We start from the raw sequence: 14292 nt of genomic DNA on the forward strand, positions 1-14292 counted from the left end.
AGGTTTTTCAATTATTTAAATAAAAAATTAGCTAATTACCTTTTGAAAATATTATACTCATACAAAAAATTAGTAATTATGTATTTATGTATATTTATATGTATTATTTTATATTTTAAAATTATTTTATATAAATAATTGATTTAATAATTAATTTTTAGCGTACATATATATGGCATAATTGTTTATCCTCTTGTCCTATTTCCAAAATATTCACATTTGTATCCTATTTCTACCGTTAGTAAATCGCAGTAACTTGAGGTATTTTGTTTTAAAACAAATAGATTACAGTAGAGAAAAGTGATTTACTCGTTCCATAATATGTGAATAAATTGCACATGCTCGAATTAGTTATTACATAAAATTTAAATTTCCAAAACCAATGAGATTTAGTTTTTTTTTTTTTTTTGGCACAAAACTACTCTTAATTAACTATTTTTTCACTTAAATAAGTGAAAATAAAACCCCTAATATTATGCAAACCCCAAATTTAATACCAAATAAAGCTTTTAGCTATTTTTTCCTCTTAGATTTCAACCATTTTAGTTAATATTTTCAAAAAAATTTCAAGAAAAAATGTAACAAAAAGAGAGAAAAAAACTACGATACAAAGACACTGATATGACACATGACACGAGTACACAATACGAGACTTGTAGATACATACATTTTAATTTTTACAAGATATAAAGACACGGCATTTATATAAAATATAAATTTTTTTAAATAAATTGTAATGATATTTTGATATTTTATTGATGTTAAAATATAAATTAATTTTTTAACTATTTCTAATGTCTGTTTTTAATTATATATGATATTTAAAATATTTTTTTGTTTTAATAAATAATAATATATACTATTTCTAAACTCATTTAAAAAATATATGTTAAGAATAAAACTAAACACACTAACACGCAATGATATCTAGGTGTTTTCAAACATAATTTTTTTTTTTATTTTTTATTAAAACACCGTTAGACACAAAAGATACTTGTGTCGAACGAGTGTCAGATGAATGTCGTGTCTAAAACGTGTCCGACAGACAAATACGACAACTCAGCAAAATGTTAATGGATAATAGTAATGGTGTGTGTGAGTGTGTATTTGTGTTGTGTAAAAGAACCCAAAAAAAAAAAAAGTATAAGCAAATTACCTACCAAATCTAAGCCGAAAATGTTTCTTTGAGCACCCAAATATATTATATTCCATGTCAAAACCTACTTAATCAACTTTAGATTTTGGTTTCCATAAAAACCTACTTTTAGATGTTCAAATACAAAACCTATGGAATCTTATAATGAAAAACATTAAAATCTAGTTTGTTTAAAACTTACTAACACAAGCATCTTACATTGAGAAGGGTAACATCTTCTTGAGTACAAAAAGAGCACAAAACAAAAAAAGAGAGGCTAAAAAAGGTTGGCTCATGAAGAATATAGTAAAAGGTTACCTACTTTTGTAACAACATTAATGGATTCAAGAATGCTTCACAAAAAGAGTAATATTTCATTTTTGAAGTCATCTTCAATAGTATAACATTAACAAACACCAAACAAAATGAGAAACTGCTTGATATTAGAATGAAAATAAATTAAGACATCAAACAACTATGCAATCCAATCCAATCCATTATATTACCCAAAAAATAAAAAATAAAGATAGCATGACCTACCCTAAAATAACAAATATTGTTTGTAACCCTACTTGCTTTCATATTATATATAGCTGAGTCCTCCTTGTCCTTTCTAATCTTCAAACAAATCACCTAATGCAAAAGCTTGTCAATGCAAAAGGGTTGCAGGTTGCAGCCATTATTAGTCATAAAGAAAGACAAAACAAAAGGAATGAGAAAATGGAGACACCTAAGAGCAGCTGAAAAGTTGGATTGTACATAGCATTGCCAATGAACAAAGATTCTATCAAGAACTACGATCAGTTCGGTTAGAATGAAGCACCACCGATAAGCATGCAGCCGGAGATGAAGGTTATTGATCTCTCCACCTAGGACTTGCCATCTGAAAGAAGCCTGAAGGGGATATCGGAAATAGGCCTGGAGAAACTGGAGTTTGAGGGCCAGGGCCGAAAAGCCCCGACTGTCCAAAGGGTGAGAAAGGGAAATTGGGTGTTAAAGGAGTTGGAAATTGAACTCCGGGTGACAGCAGCGGATAAGGAGAACGAGGGGACAAGAAACTCATGTAACCGGTTGGTGAGGGTAACAAGAATTGAGATGTCGGAGAAGGTAAAACGGGAGGGCCATTTGGTTGTGGAGAAGGAATACTCGGCACAAGCGGGTTAGTTCCATTCATTGGAGGATGTGGACCATTGAATCTTGATGAGGGCATCATAGGAGGCATATGAGGATTAGGAAGCAAAGCGGATGAAGGTGGATTCGGAGGCTGCACATTCCCCTGACCAGGTGGTGGTTGATGAGGATGCTGCTGAAACTGATGCTGAGCATTCCCATGAGGCTGAGACTGAGGCTGCATTTGGTTACCCCTTGACCCCCTTGACCCAGGATCCATCATTGAATTTTGCAGGTATCTCATGTAAGCCGAGATAGGCGACTCCGCCGTATTAGCCCACATGTCCCCTGGATGATGCAAAGGAGGATTCAGTGCAGGCTGTCCAAATTGACCAGGCCTATGCAAAGCATTGTTATTATTATTATAAGGAACCATTGCAGGGCCGGCAGGGGCTGCGGCCGGGGCCTGCGCAGGCATTGGTGGCCTCAAAGGAGGCCTACTTATCGGCGTCAAAGGGGGAGGCCTAATCTTCTGCAGCCGCATACTCTGTGGCTTCGGCGAATTCTGCTGAGGCCTCGGCGGAGTAGCATTGTTCAGTGAGGGTGAGCCAGTAAGCTGCTGAACAACATCTCTGAAGTCATTCTTGCTAATGTTGTAAACCTGAGGCTGAGGCTGGTGAGGTCTAGCACCCACAGCAACCGCGGCCGCGGCGGCAGAAGTCCCATTGTTACCAAAATTGGGCTGATGCAAAGGGCTCTTCCTTATATTCTTCCCCATTTTGTTCACACCCAAATTGCCATCACCACCATGATGCCTATTTTTGTTGTTATCCATTTTTTCTCTACAATTAAATAACATAAAACCCCTCAAATTCACCAATTTACTCGCTCCAAACAATGAAAAAAAACACACACACACACACAGACACACACACGCAGCTTCAATCCCCCTTCCATAGCAAAACAATCCAATTATACTCAGAACAGAACTTCAAAATCAAATCACAACCACCACTAAATCTCACAAACTAATCAACAAATAAAATAAAATAAAATAAAATTCACCCCTTAGAATCTCAAGAATTCAACAATGAACAGTCGCCACCTCATTTTGAAGTCAAACAAATTGGAATCATTTTTTTAATATAATGTTTTTTTCTTTTTTTCAGTGAACACCCAACAACACTGTTATTACTGGAATCACCATGATCGTTCATTAAGGTCTATCTATACATGAATCACAAGAAACAGTAGCAAAAAATTAAGGCTATGAAAGCAAAAGACGAAAAATAAAAAGATAAAAAAAAATACCTCACTGATGAAAGTTTCAACCAAACCCCAATCAGAACCTCGCTAAGTAGATCGATGGAAAACAAAAAAAAATGAAGACCCAGAATTGTGATTGCGGAAAAGATTGGAACTTTGACTTCAGAGGGACCCCAACAGTTGAATGAGACCTTTTAAGAAAAAGGAAATGACAGAAAGAGAAGAGAAAATTGTAAAAAAAAACAAAAGGTAATAAGAATAAGGAAATGAAGGGAAAGCCCTATTTATAAAAACTATTTATATTATTATATTTAATAATTTATTAAATTATTATATAAGGAATTGTATTACGTGTGAAGTGGCTAAGAGAGAAGGGCAAAGCGCTTTTATGGGGAAAACTGAAAAGAGTAAAAGACTAGAAAAGGGGACTTGTTTGGTAATAATAAGGATTGTGTATTGTTTTTAAATGTTGAAATGAGTAGTATTATCCAATACTAAGGTAGTATTCTACAATTTAATATTTGTGTCATTTTCCTATCTTCATACTCTGGTATAAAAAAATTAATTAATAAATAAATAATTATACTACATATATACTAAAATTAATTATCAATATAAAATATATATTAAAATATAAATATATTTTATAAAATAAAATATATATTTATACATAAATATATTAATAACTAATTTTAGTATATAAATAATATTTTTATTAAATAATATATAAATTTTATCTTCAATTATTTGAGTCAAATCTCAAAAGTTATTCGTAACGTTTTGAATATCTTATTTAAATTTTAATATTTTATATACTATTAGTGAAATATAAAAAATTAAATAAAAAATATTATTAGTAATATAAAATTCTAATTACATTTCGTTCCTTTATATCCTAGTATTATTTTTCTTCTATTTATTTAATTTTTTACTTTTCAGTAATGTAATATGAGATTAGTTTTTTTATTATAGATTATAATATTTATGTGTTTATTTCTATTATAGAATTATTAACAGAATTAATAGTAGGATAATATTGTAATAATTTTAAGGGATAAGTATTGTTTTGGTCCCTCACGTTGAGGGTCGGAATTGAACCCGTCCCTGATGTATATTTTAATTTAAAATCGTCCTTTCTAATAAAATTTTTTAATTTATTCCTAAACTATCCCTATAATAAAAAAAATTATAAAATTAAAAAAAAACGCGTTGGTGTGGGGGGGGGAAAGAAAAGGGTACGAAGGGGGAAGGGGAACGGGGGATGGGGGGACGGCGCCGGCGACGAAGAGAGGGAGGAGGGGAAGTGGAAGAAGCCAGAGAAGAAGAGGAAGAAAATGAAAGGGACGCGGGTTCGGGGTGGGGAGAAGGGGAAAGGGGAAAGGGGGTGGGGGACGGCGGCGGCGAAGGGAAAAGGGGGAAAGGACGCGGGGTGGGGGGAAGGGGAGAGGGGGAGGAGGAGAGGGAAGGGAAAAGGGGGGAGGGGGACGGCGAGCCATGCCGTTGGAGTCCGCCTCGCTGCCTCCGCCTCACGTCGCCGCCTCTGCCTCGCTTTTGCCGCCTCCGCCTCACGCCTTGTTTCTGCTTTCTTGCTTTCTGTTTTTGTTTGATGTTATTTCTGTTTCTGTTTGGTGTTGTTTCCTGCTTTCTTGGTGGTGGTCTTGGTGGTGGTGGTGGTTGTGGTTGTGGTGTTGTTTCCTGCTTTCTTGGTGGTGGTGGTTGGTGGTGGTTGTGGTTGTGGTTGTGGTGGTGCTGGTGGAGGAGGTAATTGTGTTGGTAGTGGTGAGGGTATTTTTGTCCAAAAAAAATTAAAAAGGCGATTTTAATAAAAAAAAAACATTAAGTATGATTCTAAATCGGAAATTACGTTGGGGACGATTTCGATTCCGACCCTCAACGTGAGGGACCAAAACAATACTTATCCCTAATTTTAAAATATTAAGAACAACTTTAAAATTTAGTTTAAATACTTAAAGAAAAATAATATTTTACTAAAAAAAGATAAAATCGAAAAATTAAAAAATAAAGTACAAAGAGAATTATCAAAAAGAATATTGTCATAACTTTCTATTCTATCCATATGTATTATAAATTTAGAATGCCTTTAGTTTGCGCTTTTAATTTTTATTTTTTAATTTTAAAAAATACCTAAAATACTTTATACTTTTAAAAGATAAAATTTAAATTCAACGTGTTCATATGTTTGACCAATAAACTATTATCTTCTATTATCATTAATTACAATTTGACTTTTATTTGAAGCACCTAATTAATATTTAATACTGTCTTATAAGGATGGTAATGAAGATGGTGAAAGTGGGTATTCCTCTCCCGCCTCCATCTCTATTTATAAAAAATGTCTTTTGTTTTTGTTTTAATACAAATATTTTTATGAAAACATATTTTTAGTATTTTTATTAGAATAGGTATCTTAAATTTATTATATCAAATATTTTTAAGTTACTATCTTAATATACATTTTTTTTAAAGTTTTTTTATATATAATGATAAAAATGGGTTTGCTTCAAAATTTTGTAATAATTACATAAAAACTTTATTAGATAATAATTAAAAAATTAAATACTAAAATTGGGTTAACTTAATCAGTGCTAACCCAATGCACTCAAAAGCTCAAAAATAAAATAATTTTTTAATTATTTTTAAGTTTAATTATTTTTAAACTTCCCAATACACTCAATGGATAAAATAATTAAAAAAATTTAAAAATTTAATTTAATTTTTATTTTTTATTCAAACTTTTTATATTTAAGTTTGGTTTAATAAAGTTTTTATTTTTTAAAAATATTTTATGAAAATTAGTTTTTAACAGATAATTTTTTAAAAGTTGTAACATTTGTATTTAGTAAATTAAATTAAAAATAATTTTTAATAAACAAAAATAACAACAATTATATATATTTTGGTAAAAAATAGTAGTTAAAATTTAAAATACTATAATAAATATAAATATAAATTAAATTTAAAAATTAATTAATATATGAGGTTATATTAGATTTTTTAATTTTAATAAGTATAAATCACTTTAAAAAATTTTATCTTAAGGTGCTTTTAAAAATATCTTTATTTTTTAAAAGTTATAAATACAAATACATAATCTTTTTAATTTATCAAACACAAAACAAAAAATTTATACTTTTAAAAAATATAAACATTTTTTTAAAACAATTTACCAAACATTCTTAGTATCACTAATAAAGATGAGAATGCTTTCAAGGCGATTATTAGCAAGATTTTTTTCCAATATACAAGGTGGACTAATCTAAAATTAATATAATAATTTAATCATATTTATTGTAAACATAAAATAGACAAATTCAATGAACCACGTAATATGTTATCATTATAGAATTTTAATATTAATGACAAATAATTCTTTCAAACATATAGTCAAAGGTGAATTTATTTTCACTTTCATTCATATATTACTTATGTTCAATTATGACTTATTTATATATAAATATATGTATTATTTAATTTATTGTTAATATATAATTTATATTTTAGTATATATTTTATAGGAGTAATTAATTTAATAGTTTTTTTATATATCTAATAAAAAATTAGCAACAAAATAAACATTAATTAAATTTTTTAAAAAATAAACACCAAAATGTTTTCTTACTACAACTATAATAAGAAACATATTTGAATAACTCTTGTTTTTTTTTCCCATCTATAAGCACATTTTTGTCATATATAAACATATATTCTTTAAGATTGTATATTCTAAATCAAACAAATCATTTACAAAAAAAAAATATTAGATATTCTTAATGTTATAAAAAGAGATTAAAATAATATTTTAAGTACACTACTATTCTCAAAATTATATTATTAAAAATATATATGATCCAAACTTTATAATAAACAAGCAGCACAACAACTCAAAAAGATGCCTTTGGAATTCTAAGGATGCATGGCCAACAATGCTAGACCAAGTCTCAATTCAATTCATAACTGAATATCTGGTAGTTTAGTTTGTTTGACTAATGAATTCTAAGGATGTGCATGGAAGTGTGTCAGCTTCTCCTCTTATGTGAAAATTCTTTACCATTTACAATACATGCAAATAGAAATAATATTGAATACACTTTATTTGATTTCAATATTTTGTTTTAGACCAAGTCCAAAGCCTAGTATTTTGGTGGCTTAGGTTCTATGCTATGCTAAGCTCCCACATATTATATGTTACATTTTTACAAATTACAATTACAATCATTTTATAATCTAATAATCTCATAGGCCGCATTTGTTTACAGAGACAGGACACTGAGATACAAAATTGTATTTGGCATATGAAATATGAACAGAGACAATATGTCCAGAGATACTGAATTAGTGTATTTTGTGTCCATCCTGACAGGAAGGACACGGAGACACTAACTAACAACGGACACAACTTATTTTTTATTTTTTCTTTCATTATTCTTGTTAATTTTTCATAATTATATTTTTTATTGTTGTATTTTTCATCTCAAATTTTTTGAATGAAAAAAAATGAAAATAAATTAAATTTTCATAATTTGTTCTAGTTTATCACCAAATAGAATATAAGAACACAAAAATTATCATGTCCTGTTCTCAGTGTCTTGTCTTATCCTGTTCTTAGAAACAAACGCAGCCTATCATATTAGTACAACAAATTTATCAATATTAAATAGAGAAATCTATGAATTAGTAAGCGAGCTTAAATACTACTAGATCTCCTAGCTAATTTAAATTTTTATTTAGATATATTATTAGAGAAATTTAGATATATAACAATGTAATAATAATACCGGAATTTATTAAAATTAAATATTAATTTTTAAATTATATATATCATTAGTATATAAAATTTTTATATTAATGTTTTTAATGTGAAAGTGAATGGATCTAACTCACTACTCCAAAAGCTAGTTAAAGAATGACGAATATTTTCAAATCTTCGTTGATAAACATTCTAAAGGTTTAATTATTGAGAAAGGTAACACTTGTAATATAAGTTAGAAAAAAAAAATATTTTTTGTTGTATGAAATATATGGAAACTAGTAAATAGAATTATGTTTAAAAAAATATAAATTCGCATATGAGATACTTAAATAAATATATAAATTCATACACGTAATTTTTAGTTGGGTTTGTTTATACATATGAGATACTTAAATAAAGACACAAAATCATATTTTTATGTTTAACAAATAAGATATATAAATACAAATATTGTATTAAAAGCACTGAATTAATGTATTTTATTTAAAAAATACAGAAATGCTAACAAATTAAAAGACACAACTTATTTTTTTATTTTTTATTATTTTTATTAATATTTTATAATTATATTTTTTATTAATATATTTTTTTTTAAAAAATTATATAAAAAATTAAAATTTTATATAATTTATTTTTTATTTTATTTATTATCAAATAAAATATAAAAATATTAATTTTATATCTCTAATTTTTTTTCTTATTTTTAATATTCTTTTTTATCTTATTAGCTTGTGATCGGTACTTATCGTTTTGTTCATAATAAAGGAGGCTTCCTTGCATATGCAAAATAATTAAAGGAAATGTTTGACCTCCATTAAAAGCATATGTCTCTACTCTATTAATTGTTTGACCACCATTAAAAACATATGTATGTACTCTTTTATTTAATTAATTGTTATAAAAAAAATGAATGGGAGTTTTTATTTTCTTTCTATTTTTCCTAATTGAAGATTTTGGTGGCTTCCAGAACCTTTGAAGTTTAAATTAGACTAATATAATATCTAAAAAGCGATAATGATATCATCAAGTTAAAAGATTAGCGGCGAATCTATAAATATATATGTTATATTGGTTATATGAATGATTAGATGAAAAATTAATAACATACCGTTGGGTCTTATTGAATATGGGAGTTTAAACTTTAAAGCGTCTTTTGAATAAAATATTTTTTAAATTGATATGATTTGATTTAAAATAAATTGAATTAAAATTAAATGATTGTATTTAGAATAATTATGTGAATGAATAATTAATTTAATTTAAAAATTAATATAATAATTTAATTTTATATTTTTATCGTTTATTTACTATATAATTTTTTATAACTACCAATAATCACTTTTTAATTTTATTATGGAGGTGAGGATGGGGTAGGACCCCGTTATGGAGTTTAGGTGTGCTTTACATGCATATGGTGTCAGCAGAAGAGAAATCGGACGGTGCGAGTGGGAGGAGTCTTGTCGGACGGTCCGATTTGCTCCAATAACACGGATTTCTACAAAAAATTAACTATACATAGAACACGGACGATCCGATTTACTTTGTCAAAAATTCAAAATTTCTCTACTTACAACTCGGACCCTCCGACTTGATCATCACTTTTTTCATACACACAATTCATATGGTTCGAGTTCTTCACACTGCAGTTCAAAAAAAGCTGCCCTACACATTGGTCTAGCACCCTAAGAATCCATAACCAAGCACAACATATTCGTGGTCTTATTAGCACATTTGACAGATGATCTCTAGTCTCTACCATCTTTATATTAATATATATCTAAAGAATATGATTAAAGTAATATTTTGTATTTTTAACATATATCAAATTATTTTAATTTTAATAAAATTTTGCTAAAAAAATAAGGAATTTCAGTTTATTTATAATGTAAATTCACGAATTTACAAATCAATTCAATTCTTATTTTTTATTCATTTCAAAATTTAAAAATTAAATCAATTTGAATTCCATTGTAGTATTCCAAACATACCATTAAGGATTTTCCTTTTCTAATTTTGTGACTTGATGAGTTGGTCACCAAAATCACTCTATGGAGTAGTAAAGTTTTTAAAAGAAAATTTCTTCATCTACAAAATTTGAACTTAAACTACTTTATTTCTTTATTCATTTATTTATTTATTTATTTATAAAAAACTAAATTAAACCAATAATTACAATTACAATACATTTTGTAGTAACTATGTATAGAAGATTAAAAGAATGAAGAGATCATTTTAATAACAAATGTTTGAAACATGCATTACTATGGAGAGGAAAAAAAGCACTTTACCATAATTTGATATGCGCTTTAAACTCCAATTTGTAATGAATATCCAATCCCCACTTCCCCCACTCATTACATCTCCCAACCCTTCCCAACAAATGAAATAATAAAGATTTAAACAATGCATGAAAAGAATCATTAATAACAAATACATCTACGCCCTCCTAGGTCAAAGGTCGATCAGATAACAACATATACTTTAGATAACTATCTGATCGACCTTAAACCTAGGAGAGAAGTACAATAAAAAGTAACACACATTGTTATTTTGACGAAGATCGTTCGGATCTCAATATATTCTAATTCGCTTCTCTTGTTGTTGATCGTTTAAATCCTCAAAGTTCCAATCTCTTCTCATTCCACTGCTCCTCACCAACCTCGGCCCGGCGTCGCTCGCGCTATTGGCGCGACGATGTTCCGCTTTGATCTTGGCCATGGCGCCGCCGAGTTTTTGTGGTGGAGATATGTTCCCGGACCAAGTTCTTTCAACCTGTCTAGATGGTTTTCTAAAAGAAGCATTGTTTTCAGGAAGATAATAATCATCTCTCTCAGAATTAACCCTTTGAAGAATTTGACCACATGTTAGGCAACTAAGACTCATGATTATTAAATCCTTCAAAAGAGTTTGATTGGGTTGGGGAAGGGTTGGGGACTTGGAGGGTAGAGAATGAGGGTTTATATAAAAATCTAAATAAAAGGAAACTAAAGAATTTTGGTGAAGACATTATGGGAAGGTTTATGAAACTAACTAACTAGAACAACCTGTATTACTATATTTTAGATCATGAATTTCTCAATCGTGAAAACAGCTTAACCATTGGTTCCCAATTTGGGTTAATATATATAGCTGTTTTTTTTTTTTAATTTATTATTATTATTATTATTATTATTATTATTATTAGGTTTAATTACTCTATTGGTCCCTATAGTTTTGCAAAATTTTCAATTAGGTCCTTATAATTTTTTTCCTTTTAATTGAGTTCTTGCACCAAAATTTTTTTTTAATTAGGTCCCTACACTTTTTTTTCCTTTTATTTAGGTCCCTGTACTAATTTTTTTTATTAGTTAGGTCCCTATAAAATTAAGCCAATTACTACTAAGAAGGATTTAATTGAAAAAAAAAATTGGTACAGAAACCAATTAAAAAGAAAAAAAAGTATAGGGACCTAATTGAAAATTTTACGAAACTATAGGGACTAATAGAGTAATTAAACCTTATTATTATTGACCAATGACCATGGATTCTGGTTACTTCTAATTCTAATTGGTTGTCATCATTTTTTTATTCTTATAATTGGAAAAAGAAAATTGTAAATGGTCTTTTGATCCCTTTGTGCTGGCAAAACATTTGAAGTCTTTTTTTTGGTAAGTCTACCTCCAAGTCTCCAACGATTCATTAACCTAGAAATTTACAATTCTAAAAAAAATTATGACATATTCATATTGAAAAAAGGTTTAACTAACATAAAAAATTTTAAGTTTCTAATATATTTATTATATATTTATTAAAATAAAATATTTAAAAATATATATTAATTAATAATAACTTTAAACGTTATCTGTTGGAATTTTATTATAATCCTAAAAAATGAGTTGCATACGTCATCTTTATTGTTTTTGTTTGTTAAAAAAATTACAAGTTAATAAAAATTAAATTTTAAATATTTTGATCATAAAAATTATGATAAGTTAAAATAAAAATATATAAATAATTGTATATCTAATATTATTCTTTTTTTTTTCAAACACGCACTTTAGAACCTAGCAGCTCTCCAAGACTCCAATCCAATCCAATCTCAAAAAATTAAAATTAAAATAAAACAAAAGAATACATAGAATAAGAATTCTTTTATTTTTTTGGTCAAGATAGAATAAGAATTCTCTATTGGAAATATTTTGTTGGGCCAAATGTTTTCATAGGCAAGTCCAGTAATTACCCATTGCTTTTATTGGGCCCATATTTTCATAAGCAAGTCCTATTTTTCAGAAAAAAAAGGTTAATAAATAAAAAAATAAAATAAAACTACTGCTTAAAGTAAAAAAGAAAAAAAATTCTCTTTTTCTGTGGTTAAAACCTTGATGTAGTGGTAATTCATTTGCTTCGTGAGTAAATTACACGTAGATTTAAAATTTGGTTAAAACTAAATAGTGGATAGAAATCTTTAAAAATATTGTGTATATAATGTGCGTAAGTTTGTAATATTGTAATATCTAAAATTGAGTCTTTTCAACTCATCTTACCAAAAAAAAAAAAATTATATTCTTTTTCAAATCGCATCGAGTTCAAATCCTCGGTTAAGCTCAAGAAGTGGAATATAGAAAATCCATAGTAATAGTAGTTCCTTGTGTATATGAGAGAGTGTGTTTATGTAAGACAAAAAAAATTATATATCTCTAAAAAAATAGATTTGACAAGAAAAAAAAAAGTTTTATTTTAATATTTATTTAAGTAGACGAATAAATTAATTATCTAACCAATCTACTTTGTTGATATATTAGTTTCTCAACCATTACTTTTTTGGTTCAGTATTATAAATAAAATAAAAAATTTTAGGTTTAATTACTCTATTGGTCTCTATAGTTTTGCAAAATTTTCAATTAGGTCCTTATACTTTTTTTTTTAATTTAGTTCTTGCACCAAATTTTATTTTTAATTAGGTCCCTATACTTTTTTTTTCTTTTTATTTGGGTCCATGTACCAATTTTATTTTTCTTAATTGGATCCATATATAATTAAACTAATTACTGTTAAGAGAGACTGAATTGAAAAAAAATTTTGATGCAGGAACCCAATTAAAAAGAAAAAAAGTATAAGGACCTAATTGAAAATTTCGTAAAATTATAGGGACCAACAGAATAATTAAACCAAAATTTTATTCTAAACCTCTTATATTTTACATAAGATTTCTGATACGAGAAATAGAGTCGAATTAATGAAACTTTTAAATGAAAATTTAGATAGTGGTGGATCTAAAATAAAAAACCTTAATTTGTAGATGCATCAATAGAAGGCAAAAGTAAGATGACAAATAGTTTAGTGGTTCAAGGTATTTAGTTACATGATGACAAAGCCTAAGTTGCAAACCCTAACGGATTTTCTTAAAAAACTAAGCTGAATATGCACAATAGATAGCTTTGGATGAAAAAGGTGTTGTGTCATATCCTAAAAAAAATTACTAGGACCATTATTTGTAACTCAGATTAGATGGTTGGAGAACTTGTCAAAACAAATGTTCTTCCTCTTTCAAACTAAATATGGTTAGTTAAATTTTTTATATATGTGGTATGCAACCACCCTACTATTCTACACATGAATCTCTGACAATACAATAACCATACAATAATTTTAAAATTATATTTATAGACTTAAGATTTATGTAATGTATAACGTTTCAAGACCTCTTTACTCAATGAAAGGAGAATTTATATAATTAAAAATATATCGAAATTAAATTAAAATACGAGGTAGTTTTTGCATATTGTCTTATAAATAAAGGGGAATGTTTTCATAAAGACACAAAAAACGTCTTTTTTTAAAGATATTTTTTTAATAATTAAAATTTAACATATATAATTACTTAAATTATATTATTTTTGTCAAAATTAGATCAGACAAATTAATTTGACCGAAAAATAGTGAATTAAATTTTGAATCTGTCTAAATTAATATTATTTTTTCATAAAAAATTACTACAATACCTCTATTATATAAAATGACTAAAATACTC

At 27.6% G+C, this 14292-nt stretch overlaps 2 protein-coding genes across 2 annotated transcripts; both read right to left on the reverse strand.

The window, feature by feature from the left end:
* Positions 1-1561: 1561 nt before the first annotated feature.
* LOC107630478 (protein HAIKU1) lies at positions 1562-3778 on the reverse strand. Its single transcript, XM_016333658.3, has 2 exons — positions 3557-3778; positions 1562-3087 (listed from the first exon to the last, which is right to left on the reverse strand). Exon 2 carries the CDS (start codon positions 3078-3080, stop codon positions 1989-1991), a length of 1092 nt encoding a protein of 363 aa, XP_016189144.1. The 5' UTR covers positions 3081-3087; positions 3557-3778; the 3' UTR covers positions 1562-1988.
* A 6739-nt stretch (positions 3779-10517) lies between these two features.
* Positions 10518-11255, reverse strand: LOC107643935 (uncharacterized). Its single transcript, XM_016347695.3, has one exon. It carries the CDS (start codon positions 11163-11165, stop codon positions 10854-10856), a length of 312 nt encoding a protein of 103 aa, XP_016203181.1. The 5' UTR covers positions 11166-11255; the 3' UTR covers positions 10518-10853.
* Positions 11256-14292: the final 3037 nt, after the last annotated feature.

The sequence above is a fragment of the Arachis ipaensis genome, chromosome B1 (assembly GCF_059453495.1).
Source record: "Arachis ipaensis isolate K30076 ecotype BB chromosome B1, ASM5945349v1, whole genome shotgun sequence".
Taxonomy (NCBI): Eukaryota; Viridiplantae; Streptophyta; class Magnoliopsida; order Fabales; family Fabaceae; genus Arachis; species Arachis ipaensis.

Bases quoted from the DNA above. Each gene is read 5' to 3' on its own strand.
- LOC107630478 (XM_016333658.3), bottom strand. From the start codon at position 3,080: ATGGATAACAACAAAAATAGGCATCATGGTGGTGATGGCAATTTGGGT.
- LOC107643935 (XM_016347695.3), bottom strand. From the start codon at position 11,165: ATGAGTCTTAGTTGCCTAACATGTGGTCAAATTCTTCAAAGGGTTAAT.